The sequence below is a fragment of the Osmerus eperlanus genome, chromosome 14 (genome assembly GCF_963692335.1).
Source record: "Osmerus eperlanus chromosome 14, fOsmEpe2.1, whole genome shotgun sequence".
In the NCBI taxonomy this organism is placed as follows: Eukaryota; Metazoa; Chordata; class Actinopteri; order Osmeriformes; family Osmeridae; genus Osmerus; species Osmerus eperlanus.
The window spans coordinates 11,164,903-11,192,225 of record NC_085031.1 but is presented as its reverse complement, the minus strand read 5'-3'; the positions used below and the strand labels follow the sequence as shown (position 1 = coordinate 11,192,225).

The 27,323-nt window shown below is 47.2% G+C and overlaps 1 protein-coding gene across 1 annotated transcript in view; it reads left to right on the top strand.

Moving 5' to 3' along the window:
- The window catches only part of adgrl3.1 (adhesion G protein-coupled receptor L3.1), a 71,523-nt gene that overhangs the window by 12,583 nt on the left and 31,617 nt on the right, over positions 1–27,323 (top strand). Inside the window, 4 exon segments of the mRNA XM_062477589.1 lie at positions 3,365–3,578; positions 14,003–14,112; positions 19,580–19,594; positions 20,970–21,770. Coding sequence (XP_062333573.1) covers positions 3,365–3,578; positions 14,003–14,112; positions 19,580–19,594; positions 20,970–21,770 — 1,140 coding nt within the window.

Sequence of the window (27,323 nt, the reverse complement as noted above, 5' to 3'; positions counted from 1 at the left end):
GGCTTTGAAGGTTGGGGCAGGGTGCGCTGGCCCACTTCCACTTAATCCTATTAACGTCTGCTGTCACTCACAGACTGTATACACACAGATAAAACACACACAAACATACGGACATACATGTAGACTGTATACACAAACACACATCCTTCTTTATGTATACACACATACTCACTGCGGTTGTATAAACAGACATCTATACACACACACGCACACAGACACACAGGCAACATAGGATAGGCTTTTCTTTACTGCCAGGAGATGAGGTTCCTCAAGGCATATTCCAGTAGTTTCTAGGATATAGCTGTTCTGAACACATAAATCCTCACGAGAGCACGGTAGCTTGAGGACAATCAGATATTTAGAAGGCTTGTGACATTGTACGGATGTCACCCAGATCCTGCATGCTTGAAAGCCTTGCACATACTCACTCATCTATCTCCTCATTAAGAATGGAGTCTAGCTGTGGGGCGATTGAGCAACGAAAGAGTGGAGGGGAACAGAGAGTAGAGCTGCACAATTAATCAAATTTTAATCACGATCACGATTTTGGCTTCCCACGATCAAATTCACGTGATCGAGTGATATTTAAAATGCGTCATTACGTTTTTTTTCTTTTGCTTCCTAAAATATATTTACACAATGTAAAATAGTGCCCTGTTGAAGTTTTGCTACATTTTCTTTATTGTTTTATTTATATTTATTCTTTAAGGAGATGCACTGAATTTTGGTGAATAAGAGCACCCATTTTATTTTGATGCACATATTTGCACATTAGCAGGAATGTAGCACAATATGGATGTGAAAGCAGTTATAATTAGCCTAAGTGACAATAACATTTGTTTTGGTTAAAATCAACAAATAATCGTGATAATTAATCGTGATCTCAATATTGATCAAAATAATCGTCATTATCATTTTGGGCCATAACCGTGCAGCCCTAACAGAGAGAGTTGAGATTGTGTTATGAGCTTCTTATTCTCTTGTCCCCTCCCTCCTCCTTTCCTCTCTCCTCCTATCCCCCCTCCCTGTCTCTCCCTGTCCCTTGGCCCGCATAGAAAAATCAATATCTTTTTGTTTCAGTTTCTCGTTTCACTCCTAAAGTGAGAGGAAAGGGCGGGGGGAGAGAGAGAGAGAGAGAGAGAGAGACAGTGAGAAAGGGAGAGGACTCGAGAGGGAGAGCGGGAGGTAGATCCTAAGTGTCTGACCACCAGTGTCTCCTGTGTTGGAGGTTTGCCAAGGTTCTGTCAACACTTACAACAAATGACAACAGCATTAACACGTGTATGTGTGAGGGAGAGAAAGTGAGTGTTCTCTTTTTACACACACACACACACACACACGCAAACACACACACTCACACACTGTACAAATGACAGCATTATGAAGTGAAGTGAGTCTTTCGACGCAGGTTAAACACAGAGCAGTGTTATGGTTGAAGCCAGATTGTAAAAGGAGAGAGCGTTCATCTTGTAAATGAATGAATTAACGTACCTGCTGGAGAAGCCATTTAAAGTGGCTTATGGAGGCATACTGACTTTTTATGGGATAAGGATTGACAATGGTTTCGGGGCAAGGTGGGTGGAATGTGTGTATTTGTGTGTGTGTGTATGTGACAAAATGAAAGTCGATAATAGTTGTGGGTTGCTGTGTGTCTCTTATCCTTCTGTTCTTGCACAGCAGGTCAGCATGAGACTAAACTGCCCCCAGCATCTGATCCCAGCCCCCAGTCTAGACATCTGACTAACAATACTAACTATTGATCTACAATCTTTATTTACCCCCGCCCCCCCACTTCCCCACCCCTCACACACACACATACACCTTCCCCCATTTTCTCACACATTCACACATACTAAGACAAATGCAATGCAGTCAGGTGCACAATACATTACATTTACATTACATTTATTCATTTAGCAGACGCTTTTATCCAAAGCTACTTCCAAGAGAGAGCTTTACAAAGTGCATAGGTCACTGATCATAACAACAAGATAGCCACAAAAACATTGCGAGTAGCCAAAACATGAAGCACACATTGTGAACAACCAAAGTAAGTGCCAAAGGGAAGAACCATAAGAGCATGTAGTTAAACAAGTTACAATTAAACAACATGAACCGCTATAAGTGCAAGTGTACCTGTGGAAAAAGCATGCAACAATAATAAAAACAATATATCAATACAATATAACAATAGCATGTGCCTCCCTATATGTTTACCATAAACACACTGCCACACACACTCAAACACAGTGTGTAGCCTGTGGCCTTGTATGTTTTGATTAAGGACAATTGTTGTAAATGCCAGAGTATGTCAGTCTTATCTGAGACCCAGAGGCCCATTAGAAAGGCCTCCATCCTGGAGAAGGTGCATGGACCATTGGTTCCAGCTCATTGTTGTACGTGTGTGTGTGTGTGTGTGTGTGTGAGAAAGAGAGAGAGAGAGAGAGAGAGAGAGAGAGAGAGAGAGAGAGAGAGAGAGAGAGAGAGAGAGAGAGAGAGAGATTGTATAATGCCAGTGATTGTGTGTATGTGCCTGGGTGCACATGAATTTGTATGCGCATTCCTCCAGTTTTCCAGTTTACATACATGTGTGTTACTGTGTGTGTGTGTCACAGTAATGGTGTGAACTGCAATATTAGGTGCTTCAGTGAAGTGTGTCTTAGCTCATTCAGATTCCTGGCTGTATCCGTGTAACCATGTTGCTCGGCAGCCAATGAGAAGCCAGAACAGGCAGGGAGGAAGGACAGGGTTGCTATGGTTACCATGACAGAGATAGAGAGAGAGAGAAAGAGAGAGGGAAGAAGGGAGGGAGAGAGAGAGAGAGAGAGTGGGAGAGAGAGAAAGAAAGTGAGGATGGGATAGAGAGAGATAGTACAAGAGAGGGAGAGAGAGTAGGAGAGAGGGAGAGAGAGGGAGAGAGAGAGAGAGAGAGAGAGAGAGAGAGAGAGAGAGAGAGAGAGAGAGAGAGAGAGAGAGAGAGAGAGAGAGAGAGAGAGAGAGAGAGAGAGAGAGAGGGGGTTCTTTTGGCTGGTTTGCCTTCTTCAAAGATAGTTAACCTAAGAGTTGTGTGTGTGTGTATTTTTTGTGATCTAACAGACTGCAAGTCAAACACATGTCCACTTTGATCCTCAGTAGTTCTTTCACTCTTTACTTTTCTTCTTGTCCTCCTCCCCCTCTTCTTTCAGTTCATCCAATCTGTGAATCATCTAGCTCTCAGCTTCTCACCACACGTGTGTGGAGCTCATTCGTACATAATGGATGTGTGTATGTACAAAGTACCAACATATGCGGTTTGTAGAGCATACTAACCTATGTATGTATGTGGGTGTAAAACAACCTAACATAATGTGTGTTTGTTCTGCAGCACTGGGCCGCGCCCCCATCCCCATGGCGGTGGTGAGGAGGGAGCTGTCGTGCGAGTCATACCCCATCGAGCTGCGCTGCCCGGGCACCGACGTCATCATGATCGAGAGCGCAAACTACGGCCGCACGGACGACAAGATCTGCGACTCTGACCCCGCCCAGATGGAGAACACCCGCTGTTACCTGCCCGATGCCTACAAGATTATGTCCCTCAGGTGGGAGGCCTCCGTCTGTGTGAGTGTGCGTGTGTGTGAGACATGGCCGCTGAGCTAATCTTGAATGTCGTGTAAAACAAGGACATTCTACAATGTTGATTTTCTTCTCACTCTTTTCCATTTCACATTTCTCTCTCTCTCTCTTTATCTAGCTTTATCTCTCTCTCTCTCTCTCTCTCTCTCTCTCTCTCTCTCTCTCTCTCTCTCTCTCTCTCTCTCTCTCTCTCTCTCTCTCTCTCTCTCTCTCTCTGTCTGTCTCTCCCCCTCCCCTCTGTGTCTATCATAACCACCTGTCCATTTCTCGCTGTGCAGCACTGCCTGCGGTTGCTTTGGCCTAGCTCTCCACCTGTCCAGCCAGCTGCAGGGTGTGTGGCCCCTCTCCGATGGCCCTCGTCATCCATAATTTACACACACACACGCACACCCAGACACACTGACATATGTGCAGGCCTTTACTGTACACTCTCTCTCAAGCACACACAGCCATACACACAGCCTGGGGGCTGCACCAGACTTTAAACTCCAATTAGCAGAGCTAGAGGCCAATCTCAATCTGGTGGGAATCACTGGAGAGGTGTTTCAGACCGGAAACCACAGTTTCAGTGTGAGTGCATGTGTGTATGTGCGTGTGTACGGGTGTGTTTGGCTCTTCTCTTGTGTGTGTGTGTGTGTGTGTGCGTGTGTGTGTCTCTGTGTGTGTTTCATTGTGTGTGCATGTGTGATTGTGTGTGTGCGGGAATGCATGTCTGTGAATCACTCGCTTGGGAGAGTGTGTATAAGCCTCTTCAGATGTGAATGTTTTCACAATCAGCCACCACACACCAATCATATTCGGAATGACCAATTACAAAATGTTCTCTCTGCCTATCTTTCTCTCCTTCTCTCCCTGTTTAGATTTGTGATATATCCATGTCGTTTTCTATTTGTATGTGTCTGCATCTCCCTAAATGGCTCTCCCAGTTGCTTTCAACTCCAGCTCCATAGCTGATCCAGATCCAGCCCTCTCCTCCTCTGAATCTCATCCTTCCTTTGTTCTCCCTTCTCCGGTTCCAGGGCCAGTGTGTGTGTGTTTGTGTGTGTCTGCGTGGTCTCATACCCCTATAATTGGCGCTGATATCAAAGCCGTGTATCTCAAGAGGGTCTCAGGAGGGTTCTCAAGCTACCTAGAGAGGAACTGATATCTCTGTGCGCACCCAGATTACCGTCCCCTGTGGGACAGAACTTGAGGGGGAAACGAGGCCGTGGTCCACGGAAGTTCCGCTAACTCTCTTTCACGATAAGGTGACTGGCGTACCTTGATTTACTCCACTATCTCCCCGTCTGGAAAAGGCTGCTTCAAAGCCAAAGTGCCGCTGCGATCATGTCTTACCGCTCTGAAAGCACACTCCTTTCTTAATCTCTAGCGTCTTCCTTTTTGCCCTGGACTCTACCCTTGGTTTGTGGTGTGCCACATGAGGATGTTCTGTCTGTGGTATTGGACCGTTGGAACCCCGTTGGAGCGGGTCTACTTCGGAGAGAAGAACAAAAAGCTAGGAGCTAGCTGTGCGGCGCTAATGTGTAGCTGTTCTGCCAGTGCTAGGTGGTAACTGGGATGTGGTGGCTACAGGGAGAAGTGCATCCAAGTAGACATACCAGCTACCTGATACTTAAGCATGGCATGGAGGAAGTGTCTGTCCACACACTTTGTTTCTCTCTGTCTCTCTCACACACACACACAGACACACACACGCAAACGTTTGCCTTTTTTCCTGTTTTGAAATTACTTCTGGATCTTGAACCCACTTCTTCTCTACACTTCCCTAAATCTCCCTCTCTTGCGCTTTCAGATTTTTTTCCCCCCTCTGTCTCTCTCGCTGTCTCTCTTTGTCTTTATGTAACGTGTCCCGCTATACACAGGAAGAGCACTTAGACAAGAGAGACAAGGACAGAGAGAGAGCCAGAGTTAGTTCATCCATCCTCTGACGGCCTCTTCAGCTCCTCTGCTCTCTCGCTTTTTATAGAAGCCTTCTGAATGCCATCACGCTTCATTTCCTATTCCCCGCACCTCACCTCCGTCGCTCCCTCTCCTCGCTCACTGTCTCCATCCTCCCTCCCCCAGTTTCGTGCGCTGTTCCCTCTCACCTTCCATCTTCCCTCTCTCCTTCCATGTTCCCTCTCACCTTCCATCTTCCCTCTCTCCTTCCATCTTCCCTCTCTCCTTCCATGTTCCCTCTCTCCCTCCATCTTCCCTCTCTCCTTCCATCTTCCCTCTCTCCTTCCATCTTCCCTCTCTCCTTCCATCTTCCCTCTCTCCTTCCATCTTCCCTCTCTCCTTCCATCTTCCCTCTCTCCTTCCATCTTCCCTCTCTCTTCCAGCCCTCCCTGTCTTCTCCATGTGCCCCTTCAGATTCTTTTAATTACCCTCTTTTTCCTCTCTCTGGGCTCGTATGGAAGTGAGAGTGAGGCTTTAGGCCAGATCCTGGGGCGAAGCATGGGCTTCAATTTGGCCTTCGCCCCAGTGAGGGCTACCTGTGCCAGGCCTGATGGCTGGAGGCCGCCCTTTGGCTGGTCCCGGCCCAGTGATCGCTGGCACCTCAGACCTCAGGGGACCCTGGAGACACACACAAACATACGCACGCTAACACGTGTGTGCATGTGTGTGCATGCAACAAACTGCATGCACACACATAACGCACATGCACACACATGCACATGCAAGCACACGCACAGACATGCAGACACACATGTCCAGACACACACACACACACAGAATCACTCATCACCTCTCTTGCTTGGTAAACCTCCCCTGGCAGCCTGTCTTTTAGAGCTGTGTCTGAGGCTTCAAAGCACGAGCCTTTGTGTGTGTGTGTGTGTGCGTGTGTGTGTCTCTGTGTGTGTTTCATTGTGTGTGCATGTGTGATTGTGTGTGTGCGGGAGTGCATGTCTGTGAATCACTCGCTTGGGAGAGTGCGTATAAGCCTCTGAAGTTCTCTTCCTCTCTGCCTTTCTGAATTATAGAAGGTTGAAGCTGGTGTTGCTGCCTAACCTTCTGCTGTTCCATTCAGCTTCATGAACGTGTGGAGAATGGAAGCCGTTTATTGGTTTGATTGACACTTATCTGACAACAAGGTAATGCCACTTCATCAAATGTGCGCTGGGAATGGTGAAAATCTTTTGTATCGCCCAAGCAAAAGCCTTAAAAAAAGCAGACTAGTTATTATTGGTTGCATCAGCTATAATTTGCAAGTGCAGCATTCAAACATAGACCCCACAACCATCGTTATTTCATACCCTGACTACGTGGAGCTAGGACTACCACCGCTACATAAATTGACCGTTAGCTTACTTTCTGGTTGTTCTTACTCTGTATGGGTGTTTGTGTGTGTGTGCTTGTATACGTGTGTGTGTTGTGTCTGTATGTGTGTGTGTCTTGCAGAAGCACTCTTTTCGGATTGTGGTTTTGTGTGTGTGTGTGTGTGTGTTTGTGGTCCCATATAGACTAAGACTCCCCAGGACATTTCCTATTATTTCCATCTATGTATCCTTGTATTCTAGTCCACCTACCTCTTTCTCTCTTTCTCTTCCTCTCTTTCTCTTTTCCACTCTACTTCAAATTGGGTCATTTTTTTTAAATGTCCTACATGTAGTCTGGATATACGTGTGCTACAGATATATATATATAGAGAGAGAGAGACGGAGAGACAGAAAAACAGAGAGAGAGAGAGATTGAGAATGAGCCAACGTGTGTGCGCACGCCGCCATGCTCATGCAGTCGCCACGGATACGGTAGATGCCCCAAGGCACCCTGGGAGTCCAACTGTCACCCTCGCTCAATGCTGTAATTAGGGCCCACACGGGTGCGCGCGCGCACACACCCACACACAGCAAGAGTGGGAAAAAGAGAGATAGAGAGCTTAAACATTGAAACTAAGCACACACACACATCCTCCGGTACCTACTCCTCTTTCTGTCAGAGGCATGACTCTTTGACCTTAGTCTGACATGATGTTCCCTAAACTTAATTATTATCCTTAACTTGTCTTCCATGTTCTCGCACACATACACAGACGCACACGCACTGTAAACACACACACTGACAAACATGGACCGACATCCTTCCACACACTAATAGGTACAAGACATGCGCATATAAGCACTCGAACAAGGCAAGGGCATTGAAAAGACGCACACACACACACACACACACACACACACATTAAGATCCCAAACTTGTTTTAGACAGCGCCTCAGCATGGGGTCTTTCTCCATCACCTTCAGTAACAGACAAGGACACGTTTGATGTCTTCAATGCCATGTTGCACGCACACACAGACACACACATTCACACACACACATTTGCATACATTTACATTTACATTTAATCATTTAGCAGACGCTCTTATCCAGAGCGACTTACAGTAAGTACAGGGACATTCCCCCCGAGGCAAGTAGGGTGAAGTGCCTTGCCCAAGGACACAACGTCATTTTGCACAGCCAGGAATCGAACCAGTAACCTTCAGATTACTAGCCCGACTCCCTAACCACTCAGCCACCTGACTCCCGCATACACACACCAGTGGAGGAATGCTAGTCCATAGTTCCGAACTGAGGAGCTCTGGAAGGTCCTCCTGAAATTAGCCAACGTCGATGTTGTCATGGTTACTGGGAGTAGGAAAAAGGAAAAATGGCGTTGCTTCAGCCTCTTGTGGACGAAACAGCGAGGGGAAGAGAGAGACAGAGGGGGAGAGAGAGACAGAGGGGAAGAGAGAGACAGAGGGGAAGAGAGAGACAGAGGGGGAGAGAGAGACAGAGGGGAAGAGAGAGACAGGGGAAGAGAGAGAGAGAGAGAGAGACAGAGGGGGATAGAGAGACAGAGGAGAAGAGAGAGACAGGGGAAGAGAGAGAGAGAGAGAGACAGAGGGGGAGAGAGAGACAGAGGGGAAGAGAGAGACAGAGGGGAAAGAGAGACAGAGGGGAGAGAGAGACAGAGGGGAAGAGAGATACAGAGGGGGAGAGAGAGACAGAGGGGGAGAGAGAGACAGAGGGGAAGAGAGAGACAGGGGAAGAGAGAGAGAGAGAGAGAGAGACAGAGGGGAAGAGAGAGACAGAGGGGAGAGAGAGACAGAGGGGAGAGAGAGACAGAGGGGAAGAGAGAGACAGAGGGGGAGAGAGAGACAGAGGGGAAGACAGATACAGAGGGGGAGAGAGATACAGAGGGGGAGATGGAAAGAGAGAGGGGGATCTTACACATATTCAATGTATTATCCACTGTATAATGTGGATCATTTGTAGACCAATATTGAGTTACGTGGCTCATTGCCCTGCAACAGAACGTGTGACAGAACGACAGATTCTGTACAGACAAGCAGTCAAGGTATGTGTGTGTACATCTAAAATAAACAGAACTTTTTGGTGACATTTTGGATTGAGTCAGAGTGAGAAACCTGAGTCAAATGACCTGCTTGTGTATTCAGCCCAGGTTGTGACCAGTGAGCAAGCGAGGACACAGAATAACAATGCTCAAGAATCCAGGTGGTGGGGATGGTGCAGGGGGGGGGCTTCCCAAAGAGAAGACATGTTGCCCCCCCTCTCCCCCCAGGGCTACCTGTGGCCTGGTCTGACAGCTGACAGGAAGATGAGTCGTGACGGGAGCAGAGCAGCACAGGGAGCTCTGCCTGCCTTCTCCTTGTCTGGCCATCGTCAGCCACCGCCTCCGCGCATCACGGGACGCCGTGCGTGAAGTGGCCCGTGCCTGACTTATTCCCTACCCGCCCCCCCTCCCCACTCCTCCTCCTCCCTTCTTCCTGTTTGTCGTCTGGCGCCGTCCTTTTTCAGTCCTCGGCGGCTGTCGCTCTGTCTCTCTCGGCCTCTCTCCCTCCACATCTCGCCCTCGCTTCTCCTTTCGGCTCGAGCGCAAATGATGTCGCCTTCACCTCCGAATGAGAACGACTCCGTCAGCCCCTCCTCCCCTGGTCCTCCGCTGTCATGCCCATATCCTCCATCCCTCCATCGCCTCTGTCCATCCCTAGACAGGCCCTATCAGTGTGTAGGAGCACATTAGGGAGGTAATAAGGCAGAAAGTAGGCCAGGAGGAATGTAATCTCATGCATGTGGAAGACGAACCTCACAGCTCCCATCCCACGGAGCGAGAGAGGGAGTGAGAGAGAGTGAGTAAGAGTGAAGGATGAAGTGAGAGAGAGCTACCCACACTGATGTTCAATTGGTAAATCTTAATGGTTATGTAGCAAAATAATGCTGTTCTACGGCGGTGTTACAAAACCTATTGAGGAAGCTACGATTCAGTTTGTAGAACCTTCGGAAAGTGTTTTTTGTTCATCTTGTTTCAGAGTGCTCAAGATGGTATGGAAGAACCCTCAGCATCTTTTCTGCTTGTTTCCGAGAATGTTTCACGCTGACTCTGAGAATGTTCACAATCGCATTCTACAATGCCTGGATTGCATCCTAGAATGTTCAGGGTTGAATTCTAGAATAGCTGGATGGTGGTCTGGAATGTTGAAAATTTGAATGCCTAGAGTCCATTTCTGTAAAGGAATGTTCTGGTTCAGTGTAGGACTGTAGGGTGTTCAGTGGGTGTTCTTGGGTGCTGGGGTTGTCCTGCTCGGTCTTTGATGTGGCTGTTTGTCTGCATGCGTCACTCCCAATCCCAGACACTTCTCCCACTGAGACAGGATTAGACTCCGCCAGTGAACAGCTCTGTAATTACAAGCAGTTCATCGACACTTTCACACACACACGCCGCAAATGCACACACCCTTTGCTCATTCAAATGAAAAAGGATCATAAGTCAGTCACTTCCGCTAGAGCGCGAGAGTGAGAGGGGAGATAGAGAGAATCCTCACAAGAGAAATAGAGAGATATGTTGGCCATCAAACAGAAGCAGAAGTAACAACAACAGCCAGCCAACATGAGACAGAGCAACATCTCTCCATGCTTCCTGCTAAGTCTAGCTGTGGAGGGCAGGCAGCCAGGAGGCTAGACTGTATCCAGGCCACTGCCTTGTTTTCATCTGGTCATGCCAATTACGGGTTTTTTTTGCCGAGAAATACTGTGGGGGGGGGGGGGGGGGGGGGGGGGTAATGGAAATGAAAGCATTTTAGCTTGCTGTCTCAGTTATTGTGAGTAATCATCTCTCCCCTATTCTGTGTTTATGTAAGGGTATGGGAATATAATTAATTCATGTTGTATGTGTGTCTTTGGATGTTTAGTGTCACTACCACTTAAGGGAAGGCTAAACTCCTCTGTTAGAGCGTGACAGGACACATATAAAAATGATCAAAGGAGGAATTTCCACAAGTATATCCCAGAAATAAACACACAGAATAGCCCAAATGCTTCAAATAATTTTTTTTGCCTTCGAAATCTTTAAGTCTGCCAGTTGCACCAGCCTCCCATCAAACTGTCTGTCCTCCCACCATAAAATGTCTTGATGAGGCCTTTCTACCCGGCGGCCTTCCTGTCCTACCTGGGGAAAACCCCTATCCCCAGCCGAGGAGAGGGGAGGACAGGAAATTATACAACAAAAGACATTCAGTATCTCCCTCACAATTAGTACATCTCTATTCAGCTCTATGCTGCGCCTCATTCATTACCCAATATATTGATGATAACTGTACAATACAAATGCACATAGCAAGAGTATTAAACTTCTCAAAAAAACACCACAACCCTCCCTTCCGAGGTAGCAACGCCTACCCAAATTGTTTCCTTACTAATTCAACATCAGGATACTACTACAGGATACAGCATCAGCTGGTACTACTGACTTTGTGAGGAACGTCAAAGGGATTAATACACTTGATAGAACAGAAAACAGATATTTGTGTGTAAAAGACACACTCGTATTCGTATTCGCGACACCACTCCATTGTAGCGGGTGGGTTCTGACAAACAATGCATAGCAATGATCATTTAAAGATCAACCAATTGGGATCAAAAGGTAGTAGCAAAAAGGAAGCTAGCTATCCTTTTCACAATGTACTGTATATGTGTCTGTGTTTTGGCATGTGGTTGAATCTGTATTTGGTCAATCTGAGGACAGGTGGGTGCATGCATGTGTGTGGGGGGCGTTTGTCCATGTTGTAACTACAGGAGAGAGAGAAAAACAGGGTTAGAAAAAGAGCCAAATAGAGAGGAGAGAGAGAGAGACAGTGAGTGAGAGTAAAGAGAGAGGGGTATGAGGGAGGTTGCTCCGGCGACCAGAGCCTGTTCTGTTCACACAGTCCCATGACGTCAGCAAGGGCCTTGAGAGAGGATAGAGGAAGAGTGGAGCTGGCTAACACCCCCCCCCCCTCCCCCTTCCCAGAGGGAGCAGGGGATGAGAGAGGGAGAGTAAGAGAGAGGGCTATGAGAGACAGAGCAAGCAGGGGAATATGCCCACACAATCTAACTAGGTTAGAGGAGGAGAGAGAGCGAGACAGAGGGGAAGGGAGAGAGAGAGAGAGAGAGAGCGTTTCACTACGGAACAGACACACATCTTCTCTCTGTAAACACCAGTCCAGAGCCAACAAGTCTGTCATGGCAGAAAATAGTTCCTAACACAGACAGATGTACCTATCACTCTGCCTCCATGTCCACCTGCACACTGACATCATCACTAATGGACTGCCTAGTGGCAGTGGACACGTGTGAGGTTGTGGATGGTCTCTCGTGCCCCGCCACCCGTCTGTGCTCGTGCCCAGCCACCCGAGCCGGGGACGCCGCCGGCGTGGCAAGAAAATCTACGATGCCGTCGCGTTCACCTGTGATCCCCATGTCTCCCGAAGATGGCGATGACAGGTGACCGATGATGAAGTCACCGGGGCAAGAAATTAAAAGGCAGGAGAGCGAGAAAAGATATGGAAGAAAGGAGGGGTATTAGCTTAAAGCATGGAGGTATTATCATTGGAACAGGCCAGACATCACGTCAAGTCGAAGTACTAAAGCCCATTACTGTCTTATCTCACACAGACCCGCACACACCAGAAAACATCACAGATCAAGATGGTTTCATGACAAGACACGAGATGATGACAGTTTGAGAAAGCGTGCCACAACTTTTAATTAAAGCCTATTTATAAATGTGCCTGTATTCTAGTCTAATATATGTCTATATATTAAACTTGTAGTACATCAAGTCTGGGAAGTACAAATATTCTCATTGGAGGCTCATTAGTGAATGTGCCTTCTCATCCAGGAATGTTCTGGTAACTGGGTAGAGGATCTGCTTAAGCTTGACTGCTGTCATAGTGTGAGGTGCACTATCCCACATCAATGGTGGAAGAATACTGCTAATTAAAATGTTATCGCTATGACAGGTGTGAGCGAGAGAAAGAGAAATAGGGAAGGAGAAAGATGGAGAGAACAGCGAGAGGGAAAGAGAAAGGGAGGGAGAGAGCGAAAGAGAGAGAGGAAATTGCTGCTCATTCTCCCTAAGGCATGGGTCTTTCAACCCGATGTGTCTCATATTTTTGTTTCTAGCAAATATATTCATTTTGCAATTCAATCTTTATTTAAAACAGGAAGTTCCTGTTGAGATAAAGCAGGGCTTGTCCATGGGGTAGGGGTGGGGGGTTCTGATATTAAAACCATCTATCATGAAGATATCCCCCCCCCCCTCCCTCCCCCTTCAACACGAACCAATCACATATTTGTTTACGAGGTGTGTAGTTTCTTATGTAATTAACGGCGGCAGCTCTTTGCATACACATGTTCTCACAGAACCCCCCCCCACACACACACACACACACACACACACTAACACCCCACACCACCCCGACAAACACACATCAACACGCACACCTGCACTTTGTACACACCAACCCACCCCCACATGATACACACATATCGACACACACACAACACACACACACACTCCTTTATTGCCATGTGCTGTGTTAATGACAGTGGAAGTACTTACTCTTCGTGTGGCATCGGAGGGAGGGCCCTTGATAATGGGAATTAATTACAAGAGTCTGCAGGGCACAGTGGTCTTACCTTCAGTTTATTGTTCCCTCCTCTCTCACACACACATGCACACACTCATGCATGCTCACAGGAAGCATCGTTGTGTTTCAGAAACATGTTCACTGCTAAGGTGAAGCTCTGGGAGCCCCCTGCCAATGTGTGTACTTGGTTCACTTCAAATGGGACTATAGATGTACTCTGAGCTGTTTGTCTGTGAGTGTGTGTGAAGAGTACTGACTGGAATGACATTCGACCGTGCATTCACATGGGTACAAATTATTTTCTGATATTAATATTCATGAAAAGGTGTGTGTTTATGTGTGGCATGTGTGCGTCCGCGAGTCCACTCTTGGTTACTCTTCATGTGTGTAATCTAGATAGAACCCTGTGTGTTTGTGTGTGGGTGGGTGTGTGTGTTTTTCTGTGTGTGTGTTTGCAACACCATCTGCTAACAAACACCCTCTCCCCTCGGATACCCCCAGGTGTAACAACCGGACCCAGTGTGCCGTGGTGGCAGGGCCCGATGTTTTCCCAGACCCCTGTCCTGGCACATACAAGTACCTGGAGGTCCAGTACGAGTGTGTCCCTTACAGTAAGTACATCATCACACTTCAACTGTACTACAGAGCTTCTAAGAACCCATGCTCCAGTATAGTTGACATACATAAGATCACACACTATCTAAGTTATGTATACGTGCGTAGTTCTGCTAAATCCCGTCATGGATCATTCTAACAGCATATTCCTGCTTGCCTGCATGAAGCATGAGGATCCTTGTCAAACCAGAAAACATGTTTGTGTGGAAAGTTGGAGTGAGAATATGACACTGGTCTGTTGAGAGCAGGGGGACGGTTTTCAAAGTGAAGGAAGAACGGAAGAGGAAAGAATGAGAAGGAAGGATGGGCTAGGATGACAGGGTGAAGACAGCCCCTTGGTCTGACCTTTGACCCTGTGTTGAGAGATCTGAGTTGCGTTCTGAGGGGTTAAACGTTCACAAATGTTTACCATAGGATAGTTCACCAAGAAATCCAGCGATTAGAGTTGACGAGACTGTAAGACTGATACACTAATGATAAAATCTGCACAAATCGCTCCACTGAACATGTCTAGTGTACTGGAAGCAATGTAAACCCCTAAAGTCCAAACCTCGCCACTACGGACGACTTCCCAGACTAAAGCAAGCACTCACAGAGTAGTGTAGAACAGATCCTCACCACGCTCCACTATTGTATCTCTTCTCAGTCCTGAGAAGAGTCTCAGTACCGTAAAACAACCTTGCATCGTTCTCCATAAAGACAGACATGTCAACCCCCCCCCCCCCCTTCAAAACCACTCAATTACGCCAAAGTGAAAAGGCCCTTCCTGCTGTCTAGAATGACGAGCAGATTAAATAATCCAGACTATCGGAGCCCTCTCAGCACCAGATGGAAACAGAACACCATGCTAATGTTCCCCGCCGTGATGGACTTGCTTTTTAGATCCTTTTGTGTGGGTGAGGCTGAGATGGAGGAATGGTGTGTGTGCGTACGCGTGTGTATGTGTGTGCACGCGCATATGTGATTGTCTCCTTTTGTCTGCGTAATGTAACTGCGTATCTGTGTGTGTGTGTGTGTGTGAGAGAGAGAATGAGACAGCCGCATTATGATACTGTAATGTTGTGACGTTATTGAGTTGCCCAAAGTACAATGAGGCGCGGGGAGATGGGTTCCACGTTGATCTGATAACAGGCGCTCTGTCTAGTTCCCCCCTCGCCCCGCCTTGCGAGAAACCAGAGTCAGTAGCTGCCCCTGTCGTCAACCTCACACACTGAACTCAATGCAAGTGCACGGGGACTGGAGAGTAAATTAGCAGGTAGTGTGAGTTCAGAGAGAAAGTGTGTGCTGCCTGGACCTGCTGGCAGTGGGTTGTGTTTAGGCCTGGTTCTGAAGACCTGGCTCCTGCTATGGGGAGGGGATGGGAGGGGAGGAGGAGGAGGGTGGTGGGGAAGGAGAGGAGAGGAAGGGAGAGGAATTGTGCAAATGGCTCCACTCAGACCCAGAGGCTAAGAGAGTGAAGTGGCATCCATCACTGTAGTAGCCATTACTGCCACTGTTAGCGTAGGAGGCTAAGTGCTAGCCGCAGCCGGTTAATTGGCCGTTGGTGACCTTTTGGGGAGCACATTTGACCAATCAGGGACTAATCAAGGGTTCTGATTGGCGCCCAGATAATGAGATGCACTCTCAAGATGCAACCTGGGTATTATTCTTTTGTAGCACTGCCGTTTAATGGGAAGCAGGTTTTTAGGGGCTTCTCCACATTTATTTCCAAGGTCTTGAAATCTGGGTGGATTTGCAAAACAGGTAATTAAATTATGTATGCTCCAATTTGTGCTCCTGATATATTTTGCAAGTTTTTTTTTTCTTCAGCTCTCCTCTCTCTCTCTCTCTCTCTCTCTCTCTCTCTCTCTCTCTCTCTCTCTCTCTCTCTCTCTCTCTCTCTCTCTCTCTCTCTCTCTCTCTCTGTCTCTCTCTCTCTCTCTCTCTATCTCTCTCTCTCTTCTCTCTCTCTCTTCTCTCTCTCTCTCTCTCTCATTGGCTGCGTTCCAGGCCTTCTCACGCAGCATACACTTCCTCTATCTTGTCGTCTTTGCCGCAGCCACGGCCTGCGATCATGTGCCAAGTGCATCCCGGGAGTTGGAAGAGAGACTTCTCACGGGCCACCTGTGTGTCACATATTCGTATCACCTCGTATCTCACACCAAAAGGCTCTAACACAGGAGCGTTAACAAGTTCCTTCAACTTATTATAGCTAGAGCTAGCTGCTTGTGTAAAATTGTTGGATTTTTCATTCTGTACTCCAAATAAGGAATGTTTAGACTAGGCAAGATCAATTTTCAGGATCAACTTTATTTTGTCTTCATTAGATCTTGGTGTGCTGGGAGGCATCAGTCACCGGAACAACAAATATATGATGATGCTCACATCTTTAATAGGTGCAGGTCACATGGTCACAATGACCTATTACAGCCCATGCATACAAAAGAAACTTATCGTAAACAATAAAACATTAATAGCATGTGAGCTTATCAATGACAGATGACAACATCATTTAACAAAAATCCTTCACGTTTATTGTTCGTTATGACATTTTTGATCACGCACATTATGTAGCCTACTCTGTACTACCTCTTGAAGTTAGCGATATGCTACTCATACCCAGGCAATCTATTTGAGACAATGAAGCCACCGCCTCGGAGGGAAGCTAATTAAAAGATAAAAACTGTCGTGTTCTACCAATTAAGAGTCATGTAGGATTACATCCAGGCATCACTTTATAACCACACCAACAGGAGACGCATCACTGTTGTCACGGAGACCAGGGCTATGTTGATTGTATGCACAGCAGACATATAGGGGGGGGGGGGGGGGACCATGTGCTATGGAGAAGCACCGTCATTGGAGGCAAACTGTATTGACAGAGAGAAATAGGGAATGGACAATAACTGAGAGACGTGGAAAAATTAGAGAAATCTATGTGTGAAGGAGAGATAAAAGTATAGACATCCAGAAAATAGGTTGAGAAAAGTGCAGTCAGAGAGAAAGGGAGAGAAAGTCAAAGAGAGCAAGATGGGAGAGAAAGAGAGAGAGAAAGGGAGAGAGAGAGAAATGTGACATTCCAAATTATGACCTTGGTTTTAGCTGGCTGAACTGATTGGAGATCAGAGATAATAGTTGTGAGGGCACACACTCTGTCTCAGCTCACTGTCTCCCTGAACACACACACACACATAGACACACACACACTCTCACACACACCACCTCTCTTAGTAGTCTAATACCTCTTTAATAAACCAGAGGTTTTCAATAAAAATGCTAATTATCTCCTCTCTGCCGACCTGTCAGGTTTAAGGAAAGGCAAGGTAAGTTTATTTGAACAGCACATTTCAAACTCAATGGCAATTCGTAAGACACATGGTAAAATACGCATGAGAAAAAAACATTTAAAATGAATTCACTCATTCATAAGTGTACATAGGTGAAAGTTAAAAGATGTACATTATGTATAGGTGTACAACAGAGGTCTGTGAGATGGTGTGATTGTGTGTGGGTGTGTGTATGCATCTACATGTATGTGTGTGCGTATGCTTCTTTGTGAGAAAACCAGTCGTGAGACATCGATTTGAGCTGCTAAGATTATCTCAGATTAGTTGCTGAAAATAACACAACCATCCAAAAGCCAAAATATGAAATTAAAAAATCACTCTTCCCCTTCCTCAAGTATTTTTTTTCTCCCAGTAATATAACCTCGCCTAAAAACATTGAGAACGCACAAATGCGCCTGCTCTACTTTTCCTGTAGATGCAGTGTATTTGAACGCTCCAGAACTCCATTAGTGGAGCATCTTACCTTGACCAACACATTCCCTCCCCCCTACGTTATCTCACGTATTCAATCAAAGCCACACCAATGGAGTATTTCTGTAACTAGCGATACGGCGCAGCCTTTAGTCACCGCCCATCCAGGCGCTGTGTGAGGAGAGGCAAACAAATTGAATGACATTTGTTTGACATTTTGTATGCCATTTTGAAGACGTTTGTTGTTTGCACACTCTCTATCGTTTGCAATCCATTACTGGCCCGCCACCTTGAACCCCCGCCAACCCCCCCACCCGTCTCTGACCCGCCTCTTTCCCAGAATGCTTCACAGGGAACGCATCATGCCAGTAAAACCCATTCTATGCGTTTAACAGTCCGAGACACACGTTTCAGTTTAACACTTTCCCATCCCTCCCTAAGACGGCTTATTTACTGGAGCAGTTGTTCCGAGACTCACCAGGCTTGCTGCATATTTCATGAAGGGAAACGTTTAATGGCTGCGAAAGTGTGTGCGTGTGTGTGCTAACGTACGTTTGCGTGTTGTTATCACTTCGTGTGTACACGAATGTACTATATATAAACATCAATCGTTTCTGGACCAGCCAGACCTCCTCTACTATCCTCTTGTCTTCTTTCCACTCCCCTCCTTCCCTCTCCCCTCCCCTCCCCTACACCTGTCCATACCTCTCCTCTCCTTTCATCCCATCATCTTCTCTCCTCTCTTCTACTCTCCTTCCATCTCCTTATCTCCTCTCCTCCCCTCTCCCTTCCCACCATACCGTAACCCCAGGGGACCAGTTCCATTCCCAGTGTTCCAGTGTGTCTCTTACCACTCTAGATGGAAGAAGTGAGGGGTTAGTGAGGTGGGATTAGGTTGCTGCCATGTTCACATTCCATCCCGTTCCCCTGGGTGCAGGGTGAAATGGAATTCACATGTTTTAAGAGGATTGAGAATAGCGTCTTTTTGTGTGCGTGTGCACTGTATAGTATCTTTGTGTGTGTGTGCACTGTATAGTATCTTTGTGTGGGTGTGGGTGTGCTTTTCATTCAGGGCAGAAGTGAAGTACACTGAGGATTACACTTAGAGAACACAATAGGGAGAGGTAGAAGAGCCGGTGTTTGACCATGAAACACTTGTGTGTGACACCAACAGACACACATACAGACATTAGCTCACCAGCAAGAATTTGAAAGCATCTGTGATCGTGATGGTATTACACCAGTAATCATTTATATTTCCTGGTTTTCATTTTCTCTGTCGCTATTTGCATATATTAAACTGCACATGATGTTTAATTTGCATTGTTTTGTTCAACTGTTGAAAAGCAACATTGTTTGGATGTGTGTGTCTTTGTGTGTTTGTGTTAACATGCGAGCACATGCCTGCATTAGTGCACGTGTGTGTGTGTGCGCGTGTGTGTGTGAAATATATTAGTTGTCAGACCTCCAAAGTTCCCTCTTCCTGGTGGTTATGTTACATTATTACCAATCTCACATGAAGAACACCCGGGTCCTTCCACAAGGTTACACTGAAATATGAGAGCCATCACAGAGATCCACGATTGTATTATGATAATATTCCTATTATTGCATCATTAATCTGTTTTGTCTTTTCTCTCCCCTCTCTTTCACTTTCTTTCTCTTTTTCTCTCTGTCTATCGTTCTCTCTTCTCTCCTCTTATCTTCTTTGCAATGGCTGGAACAGAAGTAGAACAGAAAGGTAAGTCAGTGCACATTTCTCTCTCTCTCTCACACACACACACACTCCTTCACAGAGAATATGTCTTTGTTCGTCCTGTCACACAGCTAGTTTTTGGAAGTGACAGTGTTTCGTTGTCAAACGGCACCACTCGATGCCAGAGCCGCCACACTTTGTATCATGTGACAGAGCGACAGGCCTTTCAAGCTGACTAGCACTATATTAAAATAGTTTGATCTCCCAGTTAGAGAGGTGACTTCAAACCAGTTCTCAGCTTTGATTGGCTCACGACTCAATCCCTAGTTTGAGCTTTGTTGTGTTGACTAGCACATATGTCATTTTCACTGCTACATGCACACTGCTAAAGACGGCTTCAACTAACAAATAGGACATTTCCAACATCTAGAACAGAATGCATCTGTTTCATAAAAACCTACAGATATCTTCACATCCAAGTAGCCGTTGTGCTGGAAGTCCATCAACATTTCAGAATCCCTGAACAGGAATTCTACAATGGGGAATGACAGCAACAACAAAAAAATACCACATCTGGATATTAGAGTGACATGCATTCCAGTCACATGACCATGGTCATAGAATTTACAAGTCCCAGCATCAGCGTCATAAAACCAGATTGCGGTATTCTGGAACTCTGGAATACAGAGTTCTGGTCTGGGAAACAAATGACTGGAACGTTCCCTAAATCTGCAAGAGAGATAAAGGAGCTGGACAGCTTCACTCTCTGACAGAAATAGAAAAGAGAACAGCGAGTGGAAGCTAATGAGTAGGAAGGGAGGTAGGGAGGGAGAGAGAGAGAGAGAGAGAGAGAGAGAGAGAGAGAGAGAGAGAGAGAGAGAGAGAGAGAGAGAGAGAGAGAGAAGAGAGAGAGAGAGAGAGAGAGAGAGAGAGAGAGAGAGAGAGAGAGAGAGAGAGAGAGAGAGAGAGAGAGAGAGAGAGAGAGAGAGAGAGAGAGAGAGAGAGAGAGATAGGGAGGGAGGGAGGGAGGGAGGGAGGGGAGCAGGATGGGAATGGGGGAGAGAGGGGGGGCACTAAATGTTCCTCTGTTTCCTCTGCTGTTCCTGTCTTTGTCTGAGAGACGGTTATTGATCAGCTGAATGACAGACACTTGACCAACCGTGTCCAAGGTCAACAATAGAGACTGGATTTTTTTTCCGCCGTGTGTTGAAATGCTCAAGGCTCAGTTAAAGTTATCACAGTTAGTTTGTAAGCCTGGTAACCTTACATGAAATAAGAAAGGCCCGTTAGAGCTAGAGGAAAATAGTTATGTGAGCAATAACATGATAGCATGTTAACAAACACAACATTAACAAGGATTATTTGTTGTCGTAGGGCTTCTGTTAACATCTAATCCCTATTGTCCCCCCCCCCCCACCAGTGTTCCTGTGCCCAGGTATTCTCCGAGGGGTCTACCAGAGCGAGCACCTCTTTGAGTCAGACCATCAGTCTGGCGCGTGGTGCAAAGACCCACTCCAGGCCTCCGACAAGATCTACTACATGCCCTGGACGCCGTACCGCACAGACACGCTCACAGAGTACTCCTCCAAGGAGGACTTTGTGGCCGGGCGGCCAACCACCACCTACAAGCTCCCTCACCGCGTGGACGGCACGGGCTTTGTGGTGTACGACGGCGCCCTGTTCTTCAACAAGGAGCGCACGCGCAACATCGTCAAGTTCGACCTGCGCACGCGCATCAAGAGCGGCGAGGCCATCATCGCCAACGCCAACTACCACGACACGTCGCCGTACCGCTGGGGCGGCAAGTCGGACATCGACCTGGCGGTGGACGAGAACGGCCTGTGGGTGGTGTACGCCACGGAGCAGAACAACGGGCGCATGGTGGTGAGCCAGCTCAACCCGTACACGCTGCGCGTGGAGGGCTCGTGGGACACCACCTACGACAAGCGCACGGCGTCCAACGCCTTCATGATCTGCGGCGTGCTGTACGTGGTGAAGACGGTGTACGAGGACGACGACAACGAGGGCACGGGGAACAAGATTGACTACATGTACAATACCGACAAGAGCAAGGAGACCGTGGTCAGCATCCCCTTCCCCAACTCCTACCAGTACATCGCCGCCGTGGATTATAATCCCCGGGACAACCTGCTGTACGTCTGGAATAACTACCACGTGGTCAAGTACACGCTGGACTTTGGCAACAACGACAACAGACTGGGTAGGGTAGTCACGCGCTCACACACACACTTGCACACACTTGGCGCGTGCACACACACGCATGCACGCAAACAGATACACGCGTGAGACCGTCGTGTTTCTCTTGTTGGCAGGTGTGTGTAGTGGTCCCTCCCGCCCGGGCGTAAACACACACACAGCATGTTGTTGCACTGTAGTCAACTTGCTTTGTGTATCCTTGCAACCCACCTCACTCTGTGAAATGCATTACTCTATATTACACCCAGGAGCTTCCGGGAGTGGAGGTGGAGGAATCACTCAGGTGGTCCTGAGTGATTCCTCCCAAAGACAGGCACTCTCGGCTGGGGCAAGGAGGGAGGCTAACCCACCCCCCCACTACTCCTCTGGACATTAGGCTCTGCACCCTGGAGCCCAGGGCGATTTGCCCAGCGCTCAGTAATTGCATCTCAGCACCTTCCTATGGCGCTGGGCAGACGGCTTGGCTGCCCATTTTATTAAATGACGGGTGAATTAACACGTGCTCTTACAAGCGTTTAGGAGACGCGCTTACAAGGAATTATGGGAGCGGGCGGGGCGGGGGGGGCGATGGAAACTTTGTTGCTACCGATTGGTCTTTGGTGATTCTGCGTGCGTGCGTGTGTATGTGTTTGCATGTGTGTGTGCTGGATCACTCTGATAATGGACCTCTGCATGTCTCAGGAGGCTTTAAAGAGGAGATCAATGGGGATTGAATGTAGAGAACGACCTCCAGCGAGAGCACAGGCCAGACTGCTGACCAGGGAAAGATAAATACATACAATCAATTGTGCTCCTCTCTTTCTCTTTCTTTCTCTCCTCCTCTTCCTCCTCCTCCCTCTCTCTCTCTCTCCTCTGCGCCCCTTACCCTCTTTGTAGCCAGGGTTAGGTCCAGGGTCCACTCAATCTGGAAAAACTCTGGGTCCGTATCGATTTTGCATTCCAAACTAATGGCTCTGGATCTCTCCTCTGCCCAAGTAGCTTTTAGCTGTGGCTGAGATATCATACTTTTTTTGTGAATCATTCAATAATATATATATTGTATTTTTTATTTTATTGTATTTTGGACCACAGTCAACCACAGTACCATCTGGCCGGTTTGATTTCTAGACCAGATTTGAAGACGATCCGACTTTTGAGGGGTTAACTGGCACTCATTTCCTTTGTATTTCAGATATTAACGAAAGGACTTGTCTGTTTGTATCTAGTGCTTGAAGATTTATGGATTTGATCAATGTGGGCCAGAGAGAGAGAGAGAGAGAGACAGAGAGAGAGAGAGAGAGAGAGAGAGAGAGAGAGAGAGAGAGAGAGAGAGAGAGAGAGAGAGAGAGAGAGAGAGAGAGAGAGAGAGAGAGAGAGAGAGAAGAAAAAGAGGCAGCCCAGTGTAATTGGGACATGAATCACAGAGCGCCAATTACTGTGTGTTGTGTCTGTCCGGCTAACGAAGCCCACTGATTGGACTTTTGAAAATGAGGTCATCATGTGTTAGCTTCCCTCCATGGATTTTTCCTCCTCAACAACACACACACACACACACACACACACGCACACACACATACACCACCTTAAAGAGTATGTTTAAAATGCAGTATTGAAGATTAATAGGAAGATGAAGGGGAAGTTTGTTGGTCTGTTTGACCCCAAACTAACTGTATTACAGAATAAAGCTTCACTCCAGATATGCTCCTCTTCTACCTTTTAATGTTGCCTCGAGTTGCTTGTGCAGAAAATAGTTCTTTTGAAAACCATCTCCCTTTATATCGTTCTCCCCTGGGAACTGAAAGAAACTGAATTGTGTCTGTTGTCTGTCTGTCTGTCTGTCTGTACCTCTCTTTCTCTCTGTGCCTCTCTCTCTCATCCCGTCTCTTCTTCTTCTGTTTCTCTCTCTGCACTCTTCATCTGTCTACCCCTCTCCTCTCCCCCCTCGCTCTCTCTGTTTCTCTTCCACTTTCTTTCCTTAATCTGGTTCTCCTCATCTCTTGCCGCATCCTCAGTCTCGTCCTCTCATCTTTTTGCCACCCTCTCTCCTTTTTCTTCCCCTTCTCTCTCTCTCCCTCTCTCTGTCTCTCTCTCTCTCTCTCTCGCCTCATATGTTTGCGGGATTGTTTCATCATGTCTTCTTACATGCATATTATAGAAGCCATACATGCATCATTGCTTTAGCTGAAACTGGTGTATTATTTATCAGCCAAAGTCTGCAACCCCCCCCCCCCCCCCACCACCCTTCCACAACCCTTTCTAAAAGTCTCCCAAGTTTTCCCAACAAAGTCGCAGAATTATTCATGTCATCAGCATTCCAGAACAGCTGGGAGTGCCAGGGTTAGCACTGAATAGTTATTATACACACATGCATGGGCAAACACTCTCGCTCCTCTCTCTGTCTCTGTCTCTTCCTTCCCTTTCCCTCTCTCCATCTCCCTCTCTTGTATTCTCTCCACCCGATACATGAATACACATTTGCACGACCCCAACACGTCAGACACTGTCACAGGCTGTTTCTATTACTGCAGCCATGCTCAATATTCAACAGGAGAGGTGGTGAAAACATCGTTTTTGGCGCTCACACACACACTTGCACACACTTGGCGCGTGCACACACACGCATGCACGCAAACAGATACACGCGTGAGACCGTCGTGTTTCTCTTGTTGGCAGGTGTGTGTAGTGGTCTCACCTTTGCCAGCTCCCACCACGGAGCCTAGGTCCTGAGCCATGGTAGAACATTCACCTTTGAAGTCTCAACTGCCAGACGTGTTGTTTTTCGTATCCTTGGGGGCGTCAAACATGTAGTGGTACGCATTCTTTCCCACCTTCGGTCTCACACACACGCTCCAGCACACCCACTATCATATCCTATCTTTGTTTCACAAGCTCACACTCACTGTCCCTCTATCGGTTTTTTTCTTTCGTTTTGCCACAAACATACACACGCACCCTTGGCTCACAGATTGCAATCAAGCGTCGGTGCCAAGTGGTGCAGGAAGTGCCGTGGCTAGATTGGAGCTGGACTAAGAGCACATTCGAAGAGCACATTCTGGAAGCTAATGTCTGGAGCCGAGGCCTCCTTTAACCCCACCTCACTGATTAGACGGCTCCTAGACACACCTAGCCGTTTCAGCTTGGAGTGTGTGGGTGTGTTTGTGTGTGTGCACGTGTGTGTGTGTGTGTGTGTGTGTGTGTGTGTGTGCATGTGTGCGTGTGTGTTTGAGGGTGTGTGTGTTGTGTGTTTGTCGGTAGCAGGAGAAAATGTTTCCTCAAGTGTTTGTGTTCATGAGCGACATTCGGCTTTTTGCGACTGACTTGATTTAACAGGAGAGCAATGACATGTGTGTGTGTGTGTGTGTGTGTGTGTGTGTGTGTGTGTGTGTGTGTGTGTGTGTGTGTGTGTGAACGTTGATAATGAACTAGAGATGTTTACACCAGCTGAGATGACCCAGCTCTGTCAACAGGAAGCAGACTTATTTAACAGAACTATATTTGCTCCATCAGTTTGTATCTCTCTCTCCCGCTCACTCCATCTCTCTCTCTCCATCTGTCTCTTTCTCGATTTCTCTCTATGTCCCCAATCTCAAACATTTTCCATTCCCTCTCTCTGTTGTTTTCTGAGGGACTGACAAACCTGTTCCTTAGTTAGTCCAATGATTGGCTTGGCTCTGTTTTCTGTTTGGCCTACACAATTGCCTCTCCAGCCAAACTGCTGATGTACTGTGTGTGTGTGTGTGTGTGTGCATACTCTATTTCTCAACACAACTTGATCATTAAGTCTGGATGCGAGATGTTATTTTTTCCCCAATCCCGAGCCCTGAACGATGCCAGTAATGGAGAGGTGTAATGTGTGGAAGCTGAACGGGTTGGTGAGTGTGCGGAGACTGAGGCCCTCCTGGTGCATTAGCCAGGGTAGGTTTCTATCTCCTACCTCTATCAGTCTGGTGGGCTCTCCTTTGAAGTGTTCCACGCTGCCTTATCAGCAGGGCTAGAGCTAGTGCCACAAGCTCTGTGTGTAAATCTTTCAGTATGTGTGTATCGACGGTATATGTGCGTGTGTGTGTATGTGAATGTATCTATATATGCGTGTGTGTGTGTGTGTGTGGGCACGTCCACATGTATGTGTGTGTGTGTATCAGTGCCATAGGGGCTGTGTGTTATCGCAGTATGCAGCCCTATTGGATGTGCTTCTACCAAGACTAGAAAGCTTTCTGGCCTGCAGGCAGATTATCATTCAGCTATTAACCCCTCAGGGTGTGTTGCTTGTGATTGCATGGGAGTGTGTGTGAGAGTGTGTGTGTGTGTGTGTGTGTGTGCGTGTGTGTGTGTGTGTGTGTGTGCGTGTGTGTGTGTGTGTGTGCCCAGGGATCTGGGTTGAGGATGTGTGTGTGTGTGTGTTGGTGTGTATGCACATAAGTGTGGTGTGTTGAGGCAGAAGGGATATACAGAAGCTTCTTGAACACTCTCCTGGGGATCGACTCTTTGTTCAAAAGAAAGAAACTTTGCAGATTGGAAAATTGTGTCATTTCAGCCGAGGTTCTTCCCCAGATTGTGGGAAAGTTGGCAAGAATTATAGGCTGTGTGTGTGTGTGTGTGGGGGGGGGGCAGTGACCAGAGCCCATCTTTTTCTCTCTCTTTGTTTTCTCCCTTCTCTCTCAGCCCTCCACTCCCCCTCTCTCTTATAGATTTATGACCCCACTGTTTGCTGTAAGGGAAGGAGACTGAGTGACTGGGTATTCCCACAAACAGAACATAGCAGACCACACCACACCAGACCACAGGGACCAGTCTGCTTCTGACTGATGACCTCACACTGGCACCTCCCTCCCCCCCACACCCCTCCCAACCAACCCCTTCTGCTCATGGACATCACGTGGTGATGTGATGTGGTCAACATTATGGCTATGTTGCATTGTTGCAAACACAAAAGAGAGGTGCCCTCCAGAAATTGTATTTTCTCACACACTCTCTCTCTCTCTCTCTTTCTCTCTCTCTTGGTTCTTTCCCTCTCACTCACTCCCTCACACACACACACACACACACTCTCACACTCACATGTACACACAGACACAGTCTCTTTCATACAGACGCACACACACTCACACACTTTTACAACCTAAGTGGCATTGTGTCATGATTAGTGGCCTGTTTAGGATAGAAAGCAAATAGCTGTTTTAAAATAGACCTGAATAGAGGGAGCTTATCTCTGATGTCAGACCAGACAGGCATCTCAAAGAGAGCTTGAACGAAGATGAATTGCTGTCTTAAATGTTTCTTATTTACATCCCGCTACAGTGTTTTTACGTAAGCATGGGGATTGGGAAAGATCAGAAGAATATAGTCAAACATTCACAGCATTGGTGTAACAAAATCTTTTTTAATTTTGTTGTGATCTTTCCCCGATGTGTTCCCCCCCCCCCCCCCCCCCAACCTTCAGGAGGCACCTTGTGTGTTGCAGTACCACTCTGGCTGCCTCATGTAAGCTCATCCCCTAGTGTTATCAGGAGCCTTGGCCTTTTCCCTGTGAAGTTTGCATGAAGCTGTTCATGCAAATGTTCATGTCATGTTCATGTTC